Raw genomic sequence first — 26,210 nt, 5'->3', positions numbered from 1 at the left:
CTGTTGGGGATAAGAAACAAATAACATTATCTACAGTAGTACTTCCTCTTACGCAGTTTTTGTGAGGAAATCATATAGAGTGATGGATCTAAAGGAAAATGTTTTAGACCTATATTCATAATTTTGGCAGAATCTTTCAAAACACAAGACTCACACTATTTGTTTTTGAATGTTTTTATATATGCAGCAGGATGTAATGGAGTCCGAGATCACTGAATGTGCGGGATGCTGGCCGACTTTTTGCTCTTTCCTGCTCCTACTACATCTTCCTTCCAACACACTTCCCTAATTAGTTCCTCATAGGGTTGCCAATATCGGGATCGGCATGATTCCAGGATTTCGGCCCAAAAACGTCCGGGATTCAATCCCGGAATTGGAAGCTCCAATGCCCGGAATAGAGGGATCAGGCACATTTTGTTTTTTTTAAGCCGGGCAGCGTTGGCGTCCACAGGATGCTCAAATGCTGCCTGGCTCCCTCCTCCCAGCTCCCCCGCACGTCACGCTGCACCGATCACCGTCATCTGCTGAGACAGACGGATGTTTCCCACCCGCCCTCCCCCATCGTATGGTGAGTTATGTGGGCGGGGTGAGGGGGCGGACACATAGGGAAAAGGGAATCCCGGGATTGACCAATTTTCAATCCTGATACCTGGGATTGAAAAAATGGCCCGGTATTGGCCTCCCTAGTCCCTCATCCATCTCAGCATCCCCTAGTACTCTCCAAATACCCACCACTCAGGAACCCCATATCTTATTTCTGTTGGCTACGGTAGCCCATTTTCTATAATACTTTCTTCCTCCATAAATCTGCATCCCACTTCATCATCCTCACCTTGCTCATTTTTCTAGCCAGAAATAGAAGTTTTTGGAACCACATGAACATGTGACCCAATATACAGTCTATTAGCAGGTGAACATTTGCGTGGCGAGAGGCCTATCAGATATTTGTAAATGTGTGTAACAGACTCCTCCATTTTACGTACGAATAGAATAGCAGGTTTTTTACTGGTTCACATTGGTGCACTTCCAGAACAGTGCACCAGTGTGCACCAGTGTCTGGCTCATTAACTTGGGTGTGGATCATAGGGTCGACAGTGACTAGTTCGACACCTGAAATAGGTCGACACGGTCATTAGGTCGACATAGAAAAAGGTCGACATTACTTTTTACATTTGTTTGGTGTCATTTTCTTTGTAAAGAGACCGGGAACCCTAATTAGTGCACTGTATCCCCTAGCATGGCTCGCGAGCTTCTGGCAAGTGGTCTCGCTGCTCGGCACAGGTTACTATTCCCAATCGTAGTCCACATGGATCGTAAAGTATGAAAAAGTTGAAAAAAAAAATGTGAATAACTCATGTAGACCTTTTTCCATGTCAACTTTGTCCACGTTGACCTAAAGACCATTTCGACCTAATGCATGTCGACCTAATGACCGGATACCCATTAACTTCATTTTACAGTATGATTTACCCTTCTTTATCATAACTCCATATTACGACTGATAAAGCCACTGACAGCAAACATATATTCTCGTCCTCTTTTCTTCTCACCCACTGTAACTGACCCTTCTTTTATCCCATCTTCCCCCTTCCCACTCACTGACTTAATCTTTTTTACCAGTGCCGTAACAGGGCTGATGGGTGCCCTGTGCAGGCCATGCCCCTGACCAAAAGCGGCACAAAGGAGGCATGGTTGCCGGTGTGATGATGTCATAAATGGGTATGGCCACCAGTGGAGCCTAATGAAGCACTGCTTGGAGAGTCCTCAGAATGCTCGGGGGGGGTTGCAGAGACTGCAGGTTGCCTGCCCAGAGCATCTGAAAGACGCTCCAGATTGGCGCTGCAGCACAGATCCTGGCTGCAGAGTGCTGTTCTAGGCATCCTGGTAGCCAAATGCAGGGACCATGGGGCAACCCACAGAGCCCTGCAGCACCTCTTGCACACCCTTAGTTACAATTCTGTTTTTTACTTCAGTTTTTCTCCACCTCTTCCATCACCAAACATCCTGTATTATTCCCTCCTAACCTAGCCGTTTCTGCATTTTTACCTTAGCCCTAGACATGTCTGCTTCTGCCAACACTCACAGCCTCTGGAATGCTAAACCCCAACTGGGGCACTCCAAAAGATCTATTACTTAAAGATGTGCCCCATACCACTATCATCCAACAGCCATCACTTCTCTGCCATCTTCAATTCCTTCTTCTGACCAACTTCTCTTTTAAAATCCTATCTTATGGCTTTTGACTTTCCCACCCCCCCCCCAAAAAAATTGACACAATCCTGTCAAAAAATATTCCTTCTACAGGTCCCACTTGCAGGTCCTCCCAGTAAACCTTAACTCCATCTGTCCCCTCCTAAGTCTATAGATGAGCTCAGCGATCTTCTGTCATCTCTTCCCCCTCTACCTACTACTCCATTGACTGTGTCAGTCCCTCACCTTCTCTGCTCTTCATCCAGTTTAACATGTTGCTCATCCCCTGGAATATTCTAATCATTTTATAAAACACCATGGGCAGTATGTACTAAGCCATGAAGCGAGATAAAGTGGAGAAGTTGCCCAGTGCAGTCAAGCAGCTCCTAAGTGTCATTTCAATGACTGTGCTAGATAAATGACAGAAGCTGATTGGTTGGTTGCTTTGGCAGCTTGTCATCATTATCCTATGGGCCCATTTATCATTATTTGCGGCATATCCCCAAAAAAACCCTGCGGCTGAACAGTAATACATTAAGTCGCTATAAATGCACACTGAAATGAGATTTGAGTGCTAATATCAGGCCCGGATTGCAATGCAAATGCGATTATTAATAAATGGGCAATCAAGGCTTGCTACTTCTCCCCTACTCACTGCCACTTATTCTCAAAATTCTACCTTGACCCAACTGCTTTCTGCAACTACAGACCAATTTCTCTCTTCATATTCATCCCCAAACTAATCAAGCAGCTTGTATATAGCTGTCTCACAAGCCTTCTCTCCTTTCACTCCCTCCTGGACTCTCTCCGATCTGTTTCTATCACTTGCACTCCACCAAAACCTCCCTCACTAAAATCACCAACGATCTCTCTGCTAAGTCTAAAGGTCACTCGCTCAATGCTCATCCTTCTGATCTCCATGCCACCTTCTACAGTTACACACTGACCACTCTCTCCTACACACTCATCACTCCTTGGCCTTTGTAGCACAGTTCTCTGCGGCTTCTCTTCCTACCTCCCCAACTGCTCCTTTTCTGTTTCTTGTTCCAGCTTCTCCTTTCTGTCCATCCATTGGATTTCCATGGTTCTGTGTCTGATCATATGTAGTTTTTATATGTTTTATGTCTCCACCCTAGGGGAACTAATCATCTAATCTATTCTTAAGCACCACTTTGGTGATGGCACCCAAATCTATCTCTTCTTCCCTGACCTGTTCCCATAATTCTGTTATGTGGCAGCAGTGATTTTGATCAAGATAACACAAGTAGTATGTACACTAGCCCTCCAACTTCAAATGAAACACACTGAAGACTCAAATAGGTACTGTCTTAGAAGAACAATGCATTTTGCTTTTAAAAACCACTATCTTAACTCCTGGTGGCAACTTACCCAAAAGACCAGCCATAATACCAAGTCTGTGGTCTCCAGTCCTTGGGTCCTAGGTTTACAGTCACCTGGAAAACGGTCATGTACATCATATGGGCTACCATGCCAAGGAGACCTAGTGAATACAGAATGTATTCTGTTATCTTCAATATATATATACAAATATATACAATTTGTACTTTAGTTTTTCCTGGGTTTTTTTTTATTCACGCAAATTTTATTAAGCAGTACACAACACACAGAGCATCCCATATGCTTTAATGTACAATGAATAATATGTTTAAAGCAAATTAAAAAAATTGGCAGTGTAACACAGGTCTTTTGCGTTCTTGTGGCTCGGCATGTTCGGCAAATCATGTGAGCAATAGGCAACAGTTGGTGACATGTATTATAAATGGTGCCTATCTGCGCAAGTACAGTAAAGATAGGGGAGGGGGGAAATCGGTATGGAGTCTTAGGATATGCGAGATAGAGACATATGTATCAAAGCTTGGAGAGAGATAGTATCAATCAATAAGATACTAAGAGGGAGATGTACTAAGCAGTGATAAAAGTGGAGCAGTAAGCCAGTGGAGAAGTTACCCATGGCAACCAATCAGCATTGACATATTATTTGGTTGTCATGGGCAACGTCTCCACTTTTATCACTGCTTAGTACATCTCCCAATTACTGTCATGTTACAGGCTGTGTTTGAACAATGACAGGAACTGATTGGTTGGAAGATTATCTCTCTCAAAGCTTTGCTAAATCTCCCCCTTAATGTACTGATTTTGGCAACCCCTACTTTTCTTTATGAATTTATCAAATTTATACACTGAGCAGATGTATTTCAATGGATGCACCCATTCTCTATGATCACAATGTATTATTTTATTATTGGTATAAGTATAAACACTCATGCTTTATTGACAGTTATACATACATATCAATTGTTCTATAATTTAGATGATATTTCTCCTTTGAATGATAACATTATTATTATTATTATTATTATTCCCATTTCAATTATTGCCCAGTGTTTTTTTTTTAATACAGCATTTGATGATTGTATAATATTTTCTGGATAGCATGATATTACATTGTCAAAACGAAGCCTTAAAACAACTTTACAATGTACTATGGGGGTCATTCCGACCCGTTCGCATGCAGCAGTTTATCGCTGCGGTGCAAATGGGTGCAGAATGCGCATGCACGTGGCCGCAGTGCGCATCTTAGCCCAGCGACGTTACGTCGCGTCTAAAGAAGGAAGCGGCCACAGAGCGGACCTCACAGAAGATTAACAGGAAGAAGGCGTACCTGGGCGGATCCGGAGCGTTGGAGGCGTGTCCAGCAGAACGGAGGGCTGATGTCTGACGTCAAAGCCGGCTCCAGCATCGCAGGGATCGTCGCACAGGGTAAGTATGTCCAGGGCTGGTCTACATCTGCTTGAATTTTTTTTTAGCTTAGCAGGGCTGCACAAGCGATCGCAGCCCTGCTAAGCTAAAATACACTCCCCCATAGGCGTGGACTAGTTGATCGCAGCAGCAGCAAAAAGTTGCTGGCTGCGATCAACTCGGAATGACCACCTATATTCCATGTATTGGAAAATGCGGTAGCTGCTGTGTTTCAGTACCCACAAATGAAATGTTAAATAGAAAGTGATTACCTGTCATACAACAAACACATGAACGTCTTACCTGAGAGCACTGTTATAATAGCAGCAAACGCATTGATTTTCAGGCCATCGATGAAGTTACTAGAGGTGAAGAGCTCTAAGCACATAAGCAGAAAGCCAAGGCTTAGCAGGATGATGTACAGAAACTCGGAGATCACTGACAGCCAGAGTACACCTGGAACACACAGAAAGCAGGGACTCCATTGCTTTGAGGTAAATCTCTCTCACTCATCTCCAATATTATTACTTATTATACATACGGAGAGTATTAGCAGCAAACCTTCTAATTTTACCATGACTGACTTTAATAAACAAACTAAGCTGATACACTGTGATATTAATCATTATGTAATTATGGCGGCAGGTCAGACTACACCAGAGGAGGTGAGGATTACGGTGACAGCTGCAACATTTATGATGCTCACTCCCAACAAGGTTCATTTCAGTTAAATCCCTTCATGTTAGAGATGACCAGTTCTAGGCATGTGCAATCTAGGACAGATGCCAATGTGCATCTGGTCTCCCCAAAAAGGGACCATCTGTTACTCCGATTTCCCAATGTATAACTTGCAAACTATGGTCATCATAAATGCTTTATTTAACTCTACTTTCACTGACATTTTTTGGAGAATTCAACTACCCGTGGTAAATTAGGGTGGTAGCATCAGGCTTTAATGCCCAGGGCAATTCAATTCCAGCCCCTTTTTCACCCGAGCCCCTTGTTAATGCACATTAACTTGATGTGTTAATGGGCGTTAACACAAAGAATCCGTGAAAGTGTTATGCACACCAGTGCCAGCAGGAATGTACTGGTGTCTGAACGGAGAGGGATGCAAAACAAATGAACTCACAGACAGACTGGGGAATATGACATTACATACACAGAAGGTGATAGAGTAACAAAATAAACACAAAGTGAACAGAGAAGCCCAAAGGCTAAGAAACTGGGTGTCTCCCTAGTATTAGGAATGCTCAGATGGAAAGAAGCGAGATGTTGTGATTTAATATGTAGAGAACCCGAAATGCTGTTGCTAAGGGCAACAGCAAAACCCTAAAGGGTTACCAACGGGTGTGGCAGTAAACTCCTTGGTCGGAGATGGAATAATAGACACAAGGAGAGTCTCCACAATCCTAGTCCTCACTTGCAGTGCACCGGTTCAGCTTACTGCCACTAAACTGACACCTGGACACCTTGCACAGTGAGAAAGGATTTTGGCAGGCAAGTCTGAGAATACAGCCGCAAACTTGCTAGGTTCACAGAGTAGCAAACGAACCCCAGCAGGTTAAACGACTGACTCCAGTCTTACTGCTAGGTCTGGATTGGCAGAGTGTAGTACCAAATCCCAAGGCCTATTTGCAGTAAGCCACAAGCAAATACAAAGTTACACAGTGCTAGCTAACTTTCAGGAACTAACTAACCAACAAAGATTCAGCAGCATCTGCCTAACCTGAGAAGAGGGTTTATATAGCAGGTGCTGTCCACGCCCCACTCAGACCTCACAGACTGTGAGCACAAAAACCAGCACCGGATCCCCTGCCGTGCACAGAGCCTGTAACCACTGCACAGCAAAAGACCCGAACCGGAGTATCAGCTGCGCTCAGGTTACTCCGCTAGCACTTGCCTCCCGGTTGCCATGACGACGTCGCAGCACAGGGCAGGAGACCCTAACAGTACCCCCCCTCTGACGATGGGTCAAAGAACCCCTACCACCGGGTTTATCGGGGAACTGCAAGAAGAAAGAGCGTATCAGTCTGGGGGCATGAAGATCACAACTGCGCACCCACGACCGCTCCTCCGGGCCATACCCCTTCCAGTGCACCAAAAATGACAGCCGACCCCGAACCATCTTGGAGTCAAGAATCCTTTCAACAACAAACTCCCTCTGGCCACGTATCAGAAGAGGGGAAGGTCTTCCACTGGAAGAAGGATTACTAATCGCCCGTTTTAAAAGGGAACAATGAAATGTTTTATTGATACCTAATGAACGGGGCAGATCTAACTGAAATGCAACCGGATTGATAACCTTGGTGATCTTATAAGGGCCGATGAACCGGGGGCCTAACTTATGAGATGGCTGTCTCAACTTCAAATTCTTGGTGGACAACCAGACGAAGTCTCCTAATTTGAAGCTGCAGGGTCTTTTCCGCTTATCAAAAACCCTTTTGGTCACTAATGACACAGACACAAGGGCTTTCTTCACTTTCCTCCAAATACCCCTAAGGACCGAAACCACAGAGAAACCACCAGGTGTGGAGTCCAGAGGGTCAAAAGAATTGGCCTTAGGATGATACCCATACACACAAAGGAAGGGAGAGATCCCTGTAGCAGAGTGAGCCGCGTTGTTATAGGCAAACTCCGCCATCGACAGATGAGCAACCCAGTCAGTCTGACACTTGGAGACATAACACCTGAGGAACTGCTCCAAGGACTGGTTCACCCTTTCAGTCTGCCCATTAGACTGCGGATGGTAGCCTGACGACAAGCTGACAGAAATCTGGAGATCGGCACAAAATGCCCTCCAGAATTTGGCCACAAACTGGGATCCGCGGTCAGAGACCACATCAAGTGGCAACCCGTGGAGGCGCACAACATGCAGCATAATAATTCAGACAGGCGTCTGGCCGATGGCAGCCCAACCAGTGGAACGAAGTGCGCCATCTTCTAAAACCTGTCAACGACAACCCAGATGGCTGTCATCCCCGAGGATTTGGGCAAGTCCACCACAAAATCCATTGAAATGTGGGTCCATGGCTTAGATGGAATAGAGAGTGGATGTAATGGGCCAACAGGAACCCCTCTAGGAGTTTTATTTCGGGCACAGATGTCACATGCCCGAACCCACTGATCCACATCCCTAGCCACCGAGGGCCACCACACCGCCCTAGACAGCAACTCCCGAGTTCTGGCAATACCCGGGTGACCTGCCGACTTCTTGGCATGGAATTCCAGGAACACTCGCTGTCTTAACCTAGGAGGCACAAACAAGAGACTTACCGGAAGGTCTGGAGGAGCCTGCTCCTGTGCTCTAAGGATTAATGACAAGAGGTCCTGGGTAATGCCCACTTTAATACATGATGGGGACACAATGGGCAATAGCTCCTCGGTGGTCTCCTGGATTGGAGCAAAACTCTGCGAGAGCGCATCAGCCTTGATGTTTTTTGACCCAGGGCGATGTTATCAAAAAATTAAAGCAAGCAAAAAACAAAGCCCATCATGCCTGCCTGGCATTGAGGTGCTTCGCTGACTCTAAATATGACAAATTCTTATGGTCGGTGAGAATTGAGACCACAAACTTAGCCCCCTCAAGCCAGTGTCTCCACTCCTCGAGTGCATCCTTAATAGCCAACAATTCCTGGTTACCCACGTCATAATTCATCTCGGCAGGCGAAAATTTATGGGAAAAGTGAGCACAGGGATGAAGGCGATTATCAGACACCCCCATCTGAGAGAGCACTGCCCCAATACCCATCTCAGAGGCATCCACCTCCACCACAAAAGGACGCTCTGGATCTGGGTGTCGCAGCACCTTGGCCGAGACAAATGCCCTTTTGAGACGGGCAAAAGCCGCTTTGGCCTCACAAGACCAGTGAGCAACATCCGCCCCTTTCTTAGTGAGTGCCACCAAGGGCGCCACTATAGACGAAAATCCAGCGATAAATCGTCTATAAAAATTCGCAAAGCCCAGAAAACGCTGAAGCGCCTTCAAACTAGTGGGCTGCACCCAATCCAGGACTGCCTGTACCTTGGAACCCTCCATTTGGAAACCTTCTGGGGAGATAATATATCCTAGAAATGCGATTTGCTGAACTTCAAATTCGCACTTCTCCAGCTTCGCCCCAAGCCGGTGGTCTCTGAGTTTCTGGAGGACTAAGTGTACATGCTTCCGATGTTCCTCCAGGGAATGGGAGAAGATTAGGATGTCATCTAAGTATACAACTAAGAATCTATCCAAATATTCCCTGAGCACATCGTTCATGAAGTCCTGGAAGACTGCCGGGGCATTACAGAGCCCAAAAGGCATCACCAAATATTCATAATGCCCTGAGTGGGTATTAAAGGCAGTCTTCCATTCATCCCCCTCTATTATTTGGATTAGATTGTACGCACCGCGTAGGTCAATCTCAGAAAAAATGGTGGCAGTACGAAGCTGGTCAAACAAGACCGAAATGAGAGGCAGTGGGTATGAGTTTTTAATCGTGATACGGTTCAATTCCCTGAAGTCGATGCAGGGTCGCAACGAACCGTCCTTTTTACCCACGAAGAAGACCCCCGACCCAACTGGGGACTGTGAAGGTCTGATAAATCCCTTAGCCAAGTTCTCCTGAATGTACTCTGCCATAGCCTGAGTCTCAGGACGTGACAGGGAGTACAACCTGCTCTTGGGAAGCTTAGCATTCGGCAACAAATCAATGGCACAGTCATAGGGGCGATGGGGAGGTAGTACCTCTGCAACTGTTTTGGAGAACACATCCGCAAAATCTGCATAACATCCTGGCAATCCTGGCAAACTTAGCTGCGAAAGCCTGACTGGAAGGCTCAAGCAACTCCTGAAACAATCAGTACCCCAACTAAGAATCTCCCCAGAGACCCAGTCAAATTGAGGATTGTGGGCTCTTAACCAGGGTAACCCCAACACCAATGGGGCAAAAGTACAGACAGTCACATAAAAGGACAATTTTTCAGAGTGTGTGGCGCCAATAAACAAAGAAATCTGACTAGTGCAAGAGGTAATTTTACCCTGGGATAATGGTTCCCCGTTTAACCCACAGATCTCAATTTCTGATGCCAAGGGTACTAAGGGAACAGAGTGTTCCAGGGCGAATTGGCGGTCCATAAAAACCCCGTCGGCCCCACTGTCCACAAAGGCCTCAGTCTTGACAGTTTGACCGAGGATCTTCAAGGTCACCGGAATGATAAAAGTCTTCTTGGGAAATTCTGACTTCTGGCCTGACAGGATTTTTCCCATCACCCTCAGGCCCTAAAGTTTTCCGGCTTTTCTGGGCATGATACTACCACATGACCTTTATTCCCACAGTACAAACACAAACCCTGCTGTCTCCTCCGCATCTTCTCACGCGAGGAGAGGCGGGTAGCCCCAATCTGCATAAGCTCCTCGGAAAATTCCTCAGAGTCTGAGGTTCCCTTGGGAAAGAAGGAAACCTCGGTCTCCCTTTCAAGCCTACGCTCTCTCAGCCGTCTATCCACCCTGATGGATAACTGCATGAGCTGATCCAAGCTATCAGGCAAGGGATATTGTACCAGTTGGTCTTTTATCTGGTTAGAAAGACCTCTTCGGTACTGGTGTCTCAGGGCTGGGTCATTCCACTGGGTATCATGGGCCAACCTCCGAAACTCCGTACAATAAACCTCAACTGGCCATTGCCCTTGCTTAAGGATCGAAATCTGAGCCTCGGCTGAGGCCGTCTTGTCAGGGTCATCATACAACATGCCCAGTGCCGTAAAAAAAAATCAACACTTTTAAGCGACGGACAGTCAGGCTGCAACCCATATGCCCAGACCTGTGGGTCTCCTTGTAGCAAGGAAATCACTATGCCCACCCGCTGAATCTCCGACCCAGAAGACTGAGGCCTAAGCCGGAAATATAGCTTGCAGCTCTCCTTGAAACAAAAGAACTGCGAGCGATCTCCAGAAAAACGATCCGGGAGATTCACTTTCGGCTCCTTAATCCCTGAAGTTGCTGCTGCTGCTGCTGCTGCTGCTGCGGGAGCTCCGCCAGCGGCCTGCAAGGTGTGCATTTTAATGGACAAATCATTAAATTGTCGAGTCAGGACCTGCACCTGATCGACCACCTGTTGCAAAGTATTTTGAGGGGTATGCTCCATATTCCCACAAAATTTCAACAGGAGTATTTGGCTGCTGAATATGTTATGCACACCAGTGCCAGCAGGAATGTACTGGTGTCTGAACGGAGAGGGATGCAAAACAAATGAACTCACAGACAGACTGGGGAATATGACATTACATACACAGAAGGTGATAGAGTAACAAAATAAACACAAAGTGAACAGAGAAGCCCAAAGGCTAAGAAACTGGGTGTCTCCCTAGTATTAGGAATGCTCAGATGCAAAGAAGCGAGATGTTGTGATTTAATACGTAGAGAACCCGAAATGCTGTTGCTAAGGGCAATAGCAAAACCCTAAAGGGTTACCAACAGGTGTGGCAGTAAACTCCTTGGTCAGAGATGGAATAATAGACACAAGGAGAGTCTCCACAATCCTAGTCCTCACTTGCAGTGCACCGGTTCAGCTTACTGCCACTAAACTGACACCTGGACACCTTGCACAGTGAGAAAGGATTTTGGCAGGCAAGTCTGAGAATACAGCCGCAAACTTGCTAGGTTCACAGAGTAGCAAAAGAACCCCAGCAGGTTAAACGACTGACTCCAGTCTTACTGCTAGGTCTGGATTGGCAGAGTGTAGTACCAAATCCCAAGGCCTATTTGCAGTAAGCCACAAGCAAATACAAAGTTACACAGTGCTAGCTAACTTTCAGGAACTGACTAACCAACAAAGATTCAGCAGCATCTGCCTAACCTGAGAAGAGGGTTTATATAGCAGGTGCTGTCCACGCCCCACTCAGACCTCACAGACTGTGAGCACAAAAACCAGCACCGGATCCCCTGCCGTGCACAGAGTCTGTTACACTGCACAGCAAAAGACCCGAACCGGAGTATCAGCTGCGCTCAGGTTACTCCGCTAGCACTTGCCTCCCGGTTGCCATGACGACGTGGCAGCACAGGGCAGGAGACCTTAACAGAAAGTACACATATTTGTCTTAGGATCACGGAACCTGTTAACCGTCTAGTTATCAGGGATTTTCTTTTGCGTCTGGTGCATAAAAAAATCCATGATACCTGCTGCCGGGGGCTAGTTGAATAGACCCGGGGGACCAATTAACTTGCGGTAAATTACCATGGCTAACTGAATTCCACCCTTAGAGTGATTTAGAGATAGAAGGGCTTGTGTGAAATACCTTTTCAATTCACAATACCAATTAATTAAAGCCGGATACACACTGGGCGATAAAAGGAATGCCGGTGATGAATGATACAGCGTTCAATGGTACATCGTTTAACGATATAGTACTACACACTGAACATTATCGTTCAAGGAAAACGATCAGTGACGTCACCGAAGGCATTCCTGGAAATGCAGCTCAGCCCGACATTGACGGGTTAAGCTGCATTTCAGCTCAATATTGGTGATCGCTGAAAGACGTGCGGGAGCGCGCATCGGTCACCAATATTACCCCATACACCATAGATGATATAAGCCTAAAAAATAAACGATAATGGCATTTATGTCTTTTTTTTTTTTTTTTAGGCTGAAATCGCCCAGTGTGTACCCAGCTTAAGGTTTTAGACCTAACAATTATAATTTCTTACCGTTGCTTATTGTGGCAATAAGAAATGATGCTCTGCCGGGATGTAAGAAAATACACCTTCAGGGACAGGGGCTCTGAGAGGAGACCATTGTTGCGACATGTAATAGTACTAATTGCTACTGCGATCACTGTACTTTTAGTTTCAGTGGCCGACTGCACCAGTGCAGATGCACAGTCTGATGACAGCCCATATGCCACCAGAAAGTGTCCGGGAGGGATGCTGGTATTTTCTTCAATCTATAGCCCAGTGCCTCTCAAACTTGGTCCTTAGGACCCCAAACAGTTCACATTTTCCAGGTCATCCAACAAGTACACAGGTGTGTTGCCAACTGTCACATTTTAAAGATCCACAGGTGACCTGGAGAACATGAACTGTTTTGGGTCTTGAGGACTGAGTTTGAGAACCACTGCCTTAGGCCATAGGCTACAATGCCTAACCCATTCTGTAATTACCTGGACCAAACCATTCTGGAGTTTGGTAAATTCGGCATTTAAGCAGCCCCCCACAGAAACCCTTTGTGATTGAAAATAGGAGATCGCAGTGGATATCTGCTGCAGGCCTCTATACATACAGTACATTCGAGTATTTTTGAGGAATATCCTGCTAACGTTATTTAATAAATATTCCTCTATGTGACATGTTTTCTATTTTTGGTTATACATAATGGATTTATGGCCATAAGTTGACAAATGTGTTGATTTCTATGTTATGATAATGTTTTTAGATTGCTACTGGGGGCTTTCTATGTTATGATAATGTTATTAGATTGCTACTGGGGGCTTTCTATGTTAAAGCAGCTCAGCATTAGTTTGCCAGTTGCCATGTTCTAGCTGCAGGTCGCCACCATCACTCTTTACAGCATTCGGCACACACTTCACGCCTCTCCAGTTCCCAGGGTTATGATGGCTGTGCCCTCTTCATTATGTCGCACTTCTAGTCCCACTGGTCTCTTTTCTGTCTTCCTAAGTTCCCCTTGCAGCATGAATGATGATTAATGTGGAAATACAATGTTTCACTATTGTAAGGAATGAGTAAAACACTTACTGCACAAGGGGAGCAGAGTAAGCCAGCAGAAAGTGCTTGGCGAGGCTCCACAATGGACAGTATTATTTAAGCTCCATGGGATCATCACACTACCGGCATTGGACCTGAGTTTTTATGAGTCTGTGCACTTTCCGGGATCTATGCCTGCCTTCCAGGGTAACAGGAAGTCTCCTACTATTCCAGGAGTCTCCCATGAAAGTAGGCAAGTATGGGCATACCCCTTTGTAATTTGGGAATTGAAGTCATTCATCCCGTTGTTGGCATTGACTCTGCCACTAGAATGTACTATCCCGCTAGACTAAAAATTTCCACTCAGTTCCTTGTACCAGTAAACATGCCATGACTACATAGTGTTACATTATAGAAGCTCATATGGGTACCTTTTTCCGATTCCGGGGATAATTCAATAAAGCTGCGACATGCCTCTTCTAAAACAAAAGACATAAAATATTAAATACAGAACATACAAGTTACTGTAGTTAACTTGGGTCTGGGGCTCAGGGTCGACAACAAAAAGGTTGACACACCTTAGGTCGACGCCAATTGGTCAACACACCTTAGGTCGACATGGACAAAAGGTCGACATGGAAAAAGGTCGACATGAGTTTTTTTTTTTTTTTGTGTCGTTTTCTTCGTAGAGTGACCGGGAACCCCAATTAGTGCACCGCGTCCCCTCGCATGGCTCGCCATGCTTCGGACATGGTGCCTTCGCTTCGCTCGGCACAGATTACCGTTCCAATCGTAGTCCACGTGGATCGTTAAGTATGAAAAGGTTCCAAAAAAGAAAAAAATCGTGAAAAACTCATGTCGACCTTTTCCATGTCGACCTTTTGTCCACGCCGACCTAAGGTGTGTCGACCAATTGGCGCCGACCGAAGGTGTGTCGACCTTTTTGCTGTCGACCTGGAGTCCGGATACCAGTTAACTTCTGTTATACTAGTAGTATGGCTGCCTCAGAGCACTGGGGTCATGGGTTCTGTGGACGCTAGTGTGCGTCTAGTGGGGGATTTACACAGTAAGTTCCCATAGGGCAGTGACTGATTACAGAAAACAGTTGCTGAGCGTGCCCTCACCCTGGGCAATAATGTAAAGTGCTTTGAGTCTTATTGGGTAAAAGGAGATATATAAAGTATTATTATTATTATTAAACCCTTGCAGAGTGCAGTTGCCTATGGGCCTAATTCTGAGTTCATTGCAGCAGCAATTTTGCTAGCAATTGGGCAAAACCATGGGGGTAATTCCAAGTTGATCGCAGCAGGAAATTTTTTAGCAGTTGGGCAGAACCACGTGTACTGCGGGGGGGGGGGGGGGGGGGGGGGGGCAGATATAACATTTGCAGAGAGAGTTAGATTTGGGTGGGTTATTTTGTTTCTGTGCAGGGTAAATACTGGCTGCTTTATCTTTACACTGCAATTTAGATTGCAGATTGAACTCACCACACCCAAATCTAACTCTCTCTGCAGATGTTATATCTGCCTCCCCTGCAGTGCACATGGTTTTGCCCAACTGCTAACAAAGTTCCTACTGCGATCAACTCAGAATTACTTCCCATGTGCACTGCAGGATTATATTATAGTATGCAAATTATAAATGTTACATCAATGCTGATTGGTCGCCATGGGCAACTTCTCCACCGGCTCACTTTTACACACTTTTCACTGCTTCATGAATAGACCCCTTGGTCATTCAGAGGAAAATTCTCATTATATTCATTATAGGGAGCAGGAAATGTAGGGTTGTCAGTTTGAAATTCTCATATTGTCACAAGGCATACCGAAAATGCCACGTGACAACAACACAAGTCATAGCTACCTTCCTATTCAGCCACAAGCTAGTAGAATATTGTTGGCATTGAGTGAATATACATGGCACAGCTCTACCAGAAAGCTAAAAATACCCCCCCCCCCCCCCCTTCCCCACCAGAAAATATAATTTAGCCCACTCCATTACTTACCCCCTTGGTGTTTTTCACAGGAGAGCCAGAAGCCAGTGTGAAAGTACTTGAAGGCATACTTGTCATCTCCGGTCTCCCAGTTATAGTGAACAACATTCTGGTCCAGTGTTCCATTGATGTCAGTTGGGTCGCTGTTTGTGGTGGTGCTGTTTAGTGATAACACCTGACAGTTCTTGCTTTTCACGGCTGATAGACACGGTGGCTTCACCACTTTGTGTGTCCCCTCACACCAGTAGCTGGTAAAAAAGGCTGCCACTGAGAAACTGAGAGCCAGTAGATTCAGTACCACGGACAGCAGCGACCGGCTCCTCCTGCTTATTTTCATAGTGAAGGCAGTACTTCAGGATGTACTGTATATCCAGAATATTTCAGAATTGATGTGCCATAGGTGGCTCCTTTATGTGTTCCATCTGATTCAGCATAGTTGCTCACAGTTCTGGATTTCTATTGTCACTGTTTAACATTCTTAATTTTGCTTATTAACGGTCTACTTGTATTATTGCGTTCATGTATTTTTCCCAGAATTATGCATTTTAAGTTGGTTGAAAATTGTTTACATAGAGTATGTTACTGATTGTTTTATCTCAAGCAAAAAAACACACCTGCAACGCTGGAGAAATATGAAGAACATAAGAATTGTAGAATATTAACTTGATATTAAATGCACATCCTAGCCCAAACACAGTCCAGCATTCCCATAGACATTCCGGAGAAGATTACTAATAGATATCTGTGTTCCGTATGATCGTCCTCAGTTAGGTTATAGGTTTCCTGAAACAGAAACACATATGATACATCATTGTGAGTATTAAAGGAAAGACCCACCCTATATATGGTCACAGTTCATATATTACCTTTACTAGTTTATTATTGTCTAATAAAACATAGATTGATAGAAACTTTATTATATTATGCATTGAAAGTGTATTAAAGGATAACCTTCATTTATAATATATAATGACTCTTTGAGGAAGCACCCAGCTGCGAAACTAGTTACAGGAAAAATTTGCTGATCATTCTACAAATTCCTACAACTGATGGTGATCTTGTCCATAAGCTGGGAACCAAGGACGGCCAAACGTGACTCCTTAAATCAGAAACCGCCGGCTGGGTCTTCTGCAACGAGGACGCGGCCAACCAGCTGACGGGGAGAGTCAGATCTGCACAGCCGTCCGTATACAAGCGGCTCCAGCGTCCTGTGCTCTGTTGAGCGGAAATAGACGGATGAGAGACAGCACCACACACCGCTGAGTGCAGCACAAGATCCCGCAAAACAGCCAGTTGAGCTGCAGTGGTAAGCTGCCATACACGTCACATAAGCAGCAATCACATTACGGGACAAGTGTTCTCAGGATCGTTTGCACATAACGTGGGACACCATACATAGTGCCACTGCTTGTATATACAAGAGACTACACCTTAAAACTGAAAAGCATACGAGTGTGCAAAAGTTTTCATACCATTTTAAGAAACATATATATTATGGAACAATAAGCTGTGTGCATACAGCATATGAGTGGTAACCACAATTTGGGAGAGCATCTTTAAACACAGTTGTTTCTACAATATCTATATGGATAACATTTTAAAGTTAAATTGCACTTTCTTTTATGAAAGATGTATACTTAAGATTGGATACTATCTAGAGTGTTCATAAGTCTTCATACTACATGTGGTAATATATATCAGGTGTTTTCCATTGTTATAGCAATTAGGAAAAGTATTTGATGACTTGTACACAGGCACCATTCAGTATTTTAGCGCAAAACAGTCATTTTTTGGTTGTTTGGTTTGCTTTAATTTCTGAGGTGGAGATCTGTGGCTCTTCATCATCACTAATTAAAATAGCTGTGTGCACACTGACACAGCTGGACTGTTTTTTTGCAGCTCATAGTTTTAAAATGAATTCAATTGATACAATTTAAAAACATACAGCGACTGAATTGTGATTTTTGGAGTTCTGTTCATTTATAATGTGCCAACATTTTACACAGCACTTTACACTGAGTGGATCATCATACAAATGCAATTACGACCCTACCGTACCCTAACAATCTAGAAGGTGTGGGGTAAGGTGATAAGGAAGCTGAGGAAATTTTGGGGCTGCTTGTGGTGAGATGGTGTGAGGTTACTGCAAGGTGATATCAGCTACCAATATTAAAGCCTCCGTTGGTGATTGATTGACCATTTTGTGCTGCAACAGGTGGCGTGGTACAGGTAGAATGAGGATAGACAGTGTAAAATGTAGACCTGTAAGATTAATTAACTATTGTGCAGTCAGGTTGAGCCTATTTCCCCTTCGCCGTAAGGACCTGGACGTGACATCTAGTTAGGGGGCGGAAGTGTGGTTATGCCCTTAGAGGGCTATTATTTTGTCCCAAATCTAGTTTTTTTCCTGTTATTCAGCCTACAACAGTGCAATCTTGTACCTCGCTTAGCTCGCCTTGCTTCGGACATGGAGGCTCACTTTGCTCGCTGCAGGTTCCTATTCTAAATAGAAGATGACCTTGCACAGCGCCTAATGTGTGACAAGGTCCTTCTGGCGAGGGGGATCTAGTCGTTTTCATGACCTGGTCCTGACAACCATGACTGCCTCTTACCATTTATATTAACCAAATGCCCTTCCTAATCTGGGTCTGGGTAAATTTCATGGAGAACACTCGTTATGAATATCATTCCCCCTCTGTAATTACTGAAGCGGGTAACCTCACCATCTCTGAATCATAGAGATGCCCCAAGACTCGTTAGTAACATCATGCCCCCTCTGTAGTTACTGAAGCGGGTAACCTCACCATCTCTGAATCATAGAGATGCCTCAAGACTCGTTATGAACATCATGCCCCCTCTGTAGTTACTGAAGGGGGTAACCTCACCATCTCTGAGGCATAGAGATGCCTCAAGACTCGTTATGAACGTCATGCCCCCTCTGTAGTTACTGAAGGGGGTAATCTCACCATCTCTGAGGCATAGAGATGCCCCAAGACTCGTTATGAACATCATGCCCCCTCTGTAGTTACTGAAGGGGGTAACCTCACCACTTTGGCAGGCCGTGCCCCCAGACACACAACAGCCCCATCACTTTGGACCATCCCTGCCCCCCCCACCCCCCTTCCCCTTTCTTCCTGTGCCACTGCTGCATGGAGCCTTCTGGTTTTCTGATGGCTCAAAGTAGCTGTGTTTCCAGGACATAAACCCAGGACACTGGTCCCCAATGCAATACCTTCTCTGTGTATTTGTATTTAATAACAGTGACAGCTGCTAAACTGCTTTATTGGATAAAGTAACATATTTTGAAAGGTGTTTAATATACAATGATATAGACAAAATCTCACTGCTGTACTGTAGATAGCTTTGCTCTGTCTTGTTATTGCAAACTGCAGTCACACTCCGAACACAAGTGCATCACAGCAGATTTATTAAGCATTAATATTTCAGCCATGTGATAATCAATGACACATTTATTTGTTGGCCATGAATAATAACTGCAATGAAAGCTTTACTCCAGCCCTGGGTTTACTCCCACAGACAAACTTGGGTACAGGAAGAATTTGTACAACAAAACTTTTAGAACCTGCTTGGCCTTCAGAATAACGACAAATCTGCCGAGCTGGGGTAATGCTGGGAACACCCCTATACAATCATCAGCCTGAATACCCGATACTGGATCAGCCCGATGAGTGTATAGGTGTGCATGCAGAAACGTTAGCTTATAAACGTCTTCAAACGCTCCAGCAAATGTCGGATGCCGACCTCCTATGGAAGCCCATACTATCATACACACTGAGCTATTTCTAGCACAGTATGTACAGATTCGCTGGGGGTTCACAGGGGGTCAAGCTGGGCACATACTTCTTGGCTGATTGGGAGCGTTTACTCGATTAGGCGAGTGATCGGGAAGGTGTCTACCCAGCTTATGAAAACCACCTCCCTGATTCTTCCACTGAACTGAAGTTACACATTTTCAATAAATAAATTAGAAATATTGATCAGGATTCAACTGTATAATAAATAGAGATGTGCACTTGAAATTTTTCGGGTTTTGTGTTTTGGTTTTGGGTTCGGTTCCGTGGCCGTGTTTTGGGTTCGACCGCGTTTTGGCAAAACCTCACCGAATTTTTTTTGTCGGATTCGGGTGTGTTTTGGATTCGGGTGTTTTTTTCAAAAAACACTAAAAAACAGCTTAAATTATAGAATTTGGGGGTCATTTTGATCCCAAAGTATTATTAACCTCAAAAACCATAATTTCCACTCATTTTCAGTCTATTCTGAACACCTCACAATATTATTTTTAGTCCTAAAATTTGCACCGAGGTCCCTGGATGACTAAGCTAAGCGACTCTAGTGGCCGACACAAACACCTGGCCCATCTAGGAGTGGGAAAAAACTAACAGAAATAGTTCCGCAACAGGTTATTGATACAGACAATAACCAAAATAGGTTCTTGGTCTGTGACCGACTTTAAACAAATAATGTACACTAAGTGTATTAATTACCAGTCGGTGGTGCTCCCAGAGTCAGTGAATTTCAAGCAAAAGAACGGAGAGGAGAAAGACTCTTTGTTGGGGCACTCTTTGTCAAATATTAGACATTTAAAACATAACTTTTAATAATTATATTAAAAATAAAGTGACACAATTATTAAAGATATGTTTGCAAATAGTGATACATATCAATTATGCTTATCTTAAAAAATTATTAATTAACAAATGTAAAGATAGTGAGCGCCTTGGTGAAAATTATTAGTAATCAATAAATAATTAATTTGAACTGGGAAAAGGTCTGTCTATAATATATGACAGATTATTTTTCTGATCCCAGAAAGAAAAGGATACCTTGGTTTAGTTACCTCCGTGTTTGTGAATGCTTACCATGAAAAGGAGAGTATGTGTGATATGGCAGATTTGAATGTTGCCTATGTGGGTTCTTGAACACCTTCTGCTCTATGTTTAGGCAGACGTGTACCCGGGAAGGCTTTTGCTTAATAAGTATAGTGTCATTCGGCTTTCTACTATGAATAGAAGTCTGAAAGTCCGAATAGTTACTGATTTGGTATGAAATTATACTGATCACACAAATCGTATAATAAGGTAAACAAAGAAGAAATTAATTGGGTATATGATATATGTGATTGTCACTACTGAATTTTTAAGATACAGAAAAGACAGAGTGAAGAAAAAGGTGGAATAATTTAAGGGGGTGTCTTACTTCTGCTGTTCAGCTGGGTTGTTTACTGCACCTGGTGTTCACTGCTGGTCCCCCACACAGTTACTGACCAGGCCTGCCACAGATTTGCTTCCAAGATCGACCGGGATCAGGCGTATCCTGTGGAGTATGGCCGTAATCTGCTGAATGAGAGAGTATGACTACCAAAGTGCTTCTGCTGTCCAGTTTAGTGGATGAGAGAGCATGAAATTTAAAGGCTGTGTATCAGAAGGAGCACATTGGCTGTATAACAGAAAGAACATATATCAGAAAGAGCATAGGACAATCTTCAATAATATTAGCCTATACAGGTTTGATACCAAAAAAAGGAGAAATCCTTGCTCCACCTTGTAAATAAGATTTTTTACTTTTTACTGAAAAAAGAGTTTTTTTCTCGTCCCTAGTGCAGAGCAACCTTCTGTGCACTGTTGTAACCAAATTTAAATATCAAATTAAATTGTAAAAAAAGTAACAGGAAATCAACAAAACAAACACACACTGATTTTCTATTTAAAAGAAACAGGATAAAGTATTATGTAAATTGCTGCTTTGAGAATAAAGACTGGTGATATGTTTAGATTGCATAGATATAACCATCACAGTTTTGCTCCTCTAACAAATTAAAGCACATGAACAAAAGGAGGTCCCTAGATAGAAAAAAAAAAAAAAAAAAAAAAAAAGGAAAATGGAATGATAATAAAAAAGATATGGTATATCTTGTTGCCCTAAATGGGCTCTTACTAAACCGTAGTATTCCTTCTCTGGGAGTGGGCTGCGCAGTCCCACTAGATCCCACTGAACCAAACGGACCGTTTCACCATAGAATAGGCTTGTTCACTGGTGATTAGCGTGGCTCATAATAAGGGCATATATAAGGTAAAACAAATTACCTAAGTGGCTGCCGGTGATTAGAGGGAACGCGCCGTGTGTAGCCGGCGGTTCCGGAAATGACGTTGAGGCTAGGACTGGAGTCATGGGAACGCAATGCGTTCCAGGGACGCTATGCAGGCCTGGTCAGTAACTGTGTGGGGGACCAGCAGTGAACACCAGGTGCAGTAAACAACCCAGCTGAACAGCAGAAGTAAGACACCCCCTTAAATTATTCCACCTTTTTCTTCACTCTGTCTTTTCTGTATCTTAAAAATTCAGTAGTGACAATCACATATATCATATACCCAATTAATTTCTTCTTTGTTTACCTTATTATACGATTTGTGTGATCAGTATAATTTCATACCAAATCAGTAACTATTCGGACTTTCAGACTTCTATTCATAGTAGAAAGCCGAATGACACTATACTTATTAAGCAAAAGCCTTCCCGGGTACACGTCTGCCTAAACATAGAGCAGAAGGTGTTCAAGAACCCACATAGGCAACATTCAAATCTGCCATATCACACATACTCTCCTTTTCATGGTAAGCATTCACAAACACGGAGGTAACTAAACCAAGGTATCCTTTTCTTTCTGGGATCAGAAAAATAATCTGTCATATATTATAGACAGACCTTTTCCCAGTTCAAATTAATTATTTATTGATTACTAATAATTTTCACCAAGGCGCTCACTATCTTTACATTTGTTAATTAATAATTTTTTAAGATAAGCATAATTGATATGTATCACTATTTGCAACCATCTAGGAGTGGCACTGCAGTGTCACGCAGGATGGCCCTTCCAAAAAACACTCCCCAAACAGCACATGACGCAAAGAAGAAAAAAAGAGGCGCAATGAGGTAGCTGTGTGAGTAAGATAAGCGACCCTAGTGGCCGACACAAACACCTGGCCCATCTAGGAGTGGCACTGCAGTGTCACGCAGGATGGCCCTTCCAAAAAACACTCCCCACACAGCACATGACGCAAAGAAAAATGAAAGAAAAAAGAGGTGCAAGATGGAATTGTCCTTGGGCCCTCCCACCCACCCTTATGTTGTATAAACAGGACATGCACACTTTAACCAACCCATCATTTCAGTGACAGGGTCTGCCACACGACTGTGACTGAAATGACGGGTTGGTTTGGACCCCCACCGAAAAAGAAGCAATTAATCTCTCCTTGCACAAACTGGCTCTACAGAGGCAAGATGTCCACCTCATCATCATCCTCCGATATATCACCGTGTACATCCCGCTCCTCACAGATTATCAATTCGTCCCCACTGGAATCCACCATCTCAGCTCCCTGTGTACTTTGTGGAGGCAATTGCTGCTGGTCAATGTCTCCACGGAGGAATTGATTATAATTCATTTTAATGAACATCATCTTCTCCACATTTTCTGGAAGTAACCTCGTACGCCGATTGCTGACAAGGTGAGCGGCGGCACTAAACACTCTTTCGGAGTACACACTTGTGGGAGGGCAACTTAGGTAGAATAAAGCCAGTTTGTGCAAGGGCCTCCAAATTGCCTCTTTTTCCTGCCAGTATAAGTACGGACTGTCTGACGTGCCTACTTGGATGCGGTCACTCATATAATCCTCCACCATTCTTTCAATGGGGAGAGAATCATATGCAGTGACAGTAGACGACATGTCCGTAATCGTTGTCAGGTCCTTCAGTCCGGACCAGATGTCAGCATCAGCAGTCGCTCCAGACTGCCCTGCATCACCGCCAGCGGGTGGGCTCAGAATTCTGAGCCTTTTCCTCGCACCCCCAGTTGCGGGAGAATGTGAAGGAGGAGATGTTGACAGGTCGCGTTCCGCTTGACTTGACAATTTTGTCACCAGCAGGTCTTTGAACCCCAGCAGACTTGTGTCTGCCGGAAAGAGAGATCCAAGGTAGGTTTTAAATCTAGGATCGAGCACGGTGGCCAAAATGTAGTGCTCTGATTTCAACAGATTGACCACCCGTGAATCCTTGTTAAGCGAATTAAGGGCTCCATCCACAAGTCCCACATGCCTAGCGGAATCGCTCCCTTTTAGCTCCTCCTTCAATGCCTCCAGCTTCTTCTGCAAAAGCCTGATGAGGGGAATGACCTGACTCAGGCTGGCAGTGTCTGAACTGACTTCACGTGTGGCAAGTTCAAAAGGTTGCAGAACCTTGCACAACGTTGAAATCATTCTCCACTGCGCTTGAGACAGGTACATTCCACCTCCTATATCGTGCTCAATTGTATAGGCTTGAATGGCCTTTTGCTGCTCCTCCAACCTCTGAAGCATATATAGGGTTGAATTCCACCTCGTTACCACTTCTTGCTTCAGATGATGGCAGGGCAGGTTCAGGCGTTTTTGGTGGTGCTCCAGTCTTCTGTACGTGGTGCCTGTACGCCGAAAGTGTCCCGCAATTCTTCTGGCCACCGACAGCATCTCTTGCACGCCCCTGTCGTTTTTTAAAAAATTCTGCACCACCAAATTCAAGGTATGTGCAAAACATGGGACGTGCTGGAATTTGCCCATATTTAATGCACACACAATATTGCTGGCGTTGTCCGATGCCACAAATCCACAGGAGAGTCCAATTGGGGTAAGCCATTCCGCGATGATCTTCCTCAGTTGCCGTAAGAGGTTTTCAGCTGTGTGCGTATTCTGGAAACCGGTGATACAAAGCGTAGCCTGCCTAGGAAAGAGTTGGCGTTTGCGAGATGCTGCTACTGGTGCCGCCGCTGCTGTTCTTGCGGCGGGAGTCCATACATCTACCCAGTGGGCTGTCACAGTCATATAGTCCTGACCCTGCCCTGCTCCACTTGTCCACATGTCCGTGGTTAAGTGGACATTGGGTACAATTGCATTTTTTAGGACACTGGTGAGTCTTTTTCTGACGTCCGTGTACATTCTCGGTATCGCCTGCCTAGAGAAGTGGAACCTAGATGGTATTTGGTAACGGGGGCACACTACCTCAAGAAATTGTCTAGTTCCCTGTGAACTAACGGCGGATACCGGACGCACGTCTAACACCAACATAGTTGTCAAGGCCTCAGTTATCCGCTTTGCAACAGGATGACTGCTGTGATATTTCATCTTCCTCGCAAAGGACTGTTGGACAGTCAATTGCTTGGTGGAAGTAGTAAAAGTGGGCTTACGACTTCCCCTCTGGGATGACCATCGACTCCCAGCAGCAACAACAGCAGCGCCAGCAGCAGTAGGCGTTACACGCAAGGATGCATCGGAGGAATCCCAGGCAGGAGAGGACTCGTCAGAATTGCCAGTGACATGGCCCACAGGACTATTGGCATTCCTGGGGAAGGAGGAAATTGACACTGAGGGAGTTGGTGGGGTGGTTTGCGTGAGCTTGGTTACAAGAGGAAGGGATTTACTGGTCAGTGGACTGCTTCCGCTGTCGCCCAAAGTTTTTGAACTTGTCACTGACTTATTATGAATGCGCTGCAGGTGACGTATAAGGGAGGATGTTCCGAGGTGGTTAACGTCCTTACCCCTACTTATTACAGCTTGACAAAGGCAACACACGGCTTGACAAATGTTGTCCGCATTTCTGGTGAAATACTTCCACACCGAAGAGCTGATTTTTTTGGTATTTTCACCAGGCATGTCAACGGCCCTATTCCTCCCACGGACAACAGGTGTCTCCCCGGGTGCCTGACTTAAACAAACCACCTCACCATCAGAATCCTCCTTGTCAATTTCCTCCCCAGCGCCAGCAACACCCATATCCTCCTCATCCTGGTGTACTTCAACACTGACATCTTCAATCTGACTATCAGGAACTGGACTGCGGGTGCTCCTTCCAGCACTTGCAGGGGGCGTGCAAATGGTGGAAGGCGCATGCTCTTCACGTCCAGTGTTGGGAAGGTCAGGCATCGCAACCGACACAATTGGACTCTCCTTGTGGATTTGGGATTTGGAAGAACGCACAGTTCTTTGCGGTGCTTTTGCCAGCTTGAGTCTTTTAATTTTTCAAGCGAGAGGCTGAGTGCTTCCATCCTCATGTGAAGCTGAACCACTAGCCATGAACATAGGCCAGGGCCTCAGCCATTCCTTGCCACTCCGTGTGGTAAATGGCATATTGGCAAGTTTACGCTTCTCCTCCGACAATTTTATTTTAGATTTTGGAGTCCTTTTTTTACTGATATTTGGTGTTTTGGATTTTACATGCTCTGTACTATGACATTGGGCATCGGCCTTTGCAGACGACGTTGCTGGCATTTCATCGTCTCGGCCATGACTAGTGGCAGCAGTTTCAGCACGAGGTGGAAGTGGATCTTGATCTTTCCCTAATTTTGGAACCTCAACATTTTTGTTCTCCATATTTTAATATGCACAACTAAAAGGCACCTCAGGTAAACAATGGAGATGGATGGATACTAGTATACTTATGGATGGACCAGCGACTGCCGACACAGAGGTAGCTACAGCCGTGGACTACCGTACTGTGTCTGCTGCTAATATAGACTGGATGATAATGAGATGAAATTAATAT

At 44.7% G+C, this 26,210-nt stretch overlaps 1 protein-coding gene across 6 annotated transcripts in view; it reads right to left on the bottom strand.

The window, feature by feature from the left end:
* Positions 1–26,210, bottom strand: part of LOC134966154 (germ cell-specific gene 1-like protein) — a 104,663-nt gene that overhangs the window by 389 nt on the left and 78,064 nt on the right. For 5 of the 6 annotated variants that reach the window (XM_063942684.1, XM_063942687.1, XM_063942686.1 and 2 more), the window contains 4 exons: positions 15,636–16,406; positions 14,062–14,109; positions 5,254–5,406; positions 3,580–3,691 (listed from right to left, as the gene is read on the bottom strand). In XM_063942684.1, coding sequence (XP_063798754.1) covers positions 3,580–3,691; positions 5,254–5,406; positions 14,062–14,109; positions 15,636–15,960 — 638 coding nt within the window. In that variant the 5' untranslated portion in view covers positions 15,961–16,406. Of the gene's footprint in view, positions 1–3,579; positions 3,692–5,253; positions 5,407–14,061; positions 14,110–15,635; positions 16,407–20,840; positions 20,978–26,210 lie in introns of all 6 variants that reach the window. The other variant, XM_063942688.1, reaches the window with a different exon arrangement.

This window comes from Pseudophryne corroboree, chromosome 10, assembly GCF_028390025.1.
Source record: "Pseudophryne corroboree isolate aPseCor3 chromosome 10, aPseCor3.hap2, whole genome shotgun sequence".
Lineage (NCBI taxonomy): Eukaryota > Metazoa > Chordata > Amphibia > Anura > Myobatrachidae > Pseudophryne > Pseudophryne corroboree.
This window is presented reverse-complemented; position numbering and strand designations above follow the sequence as displayed.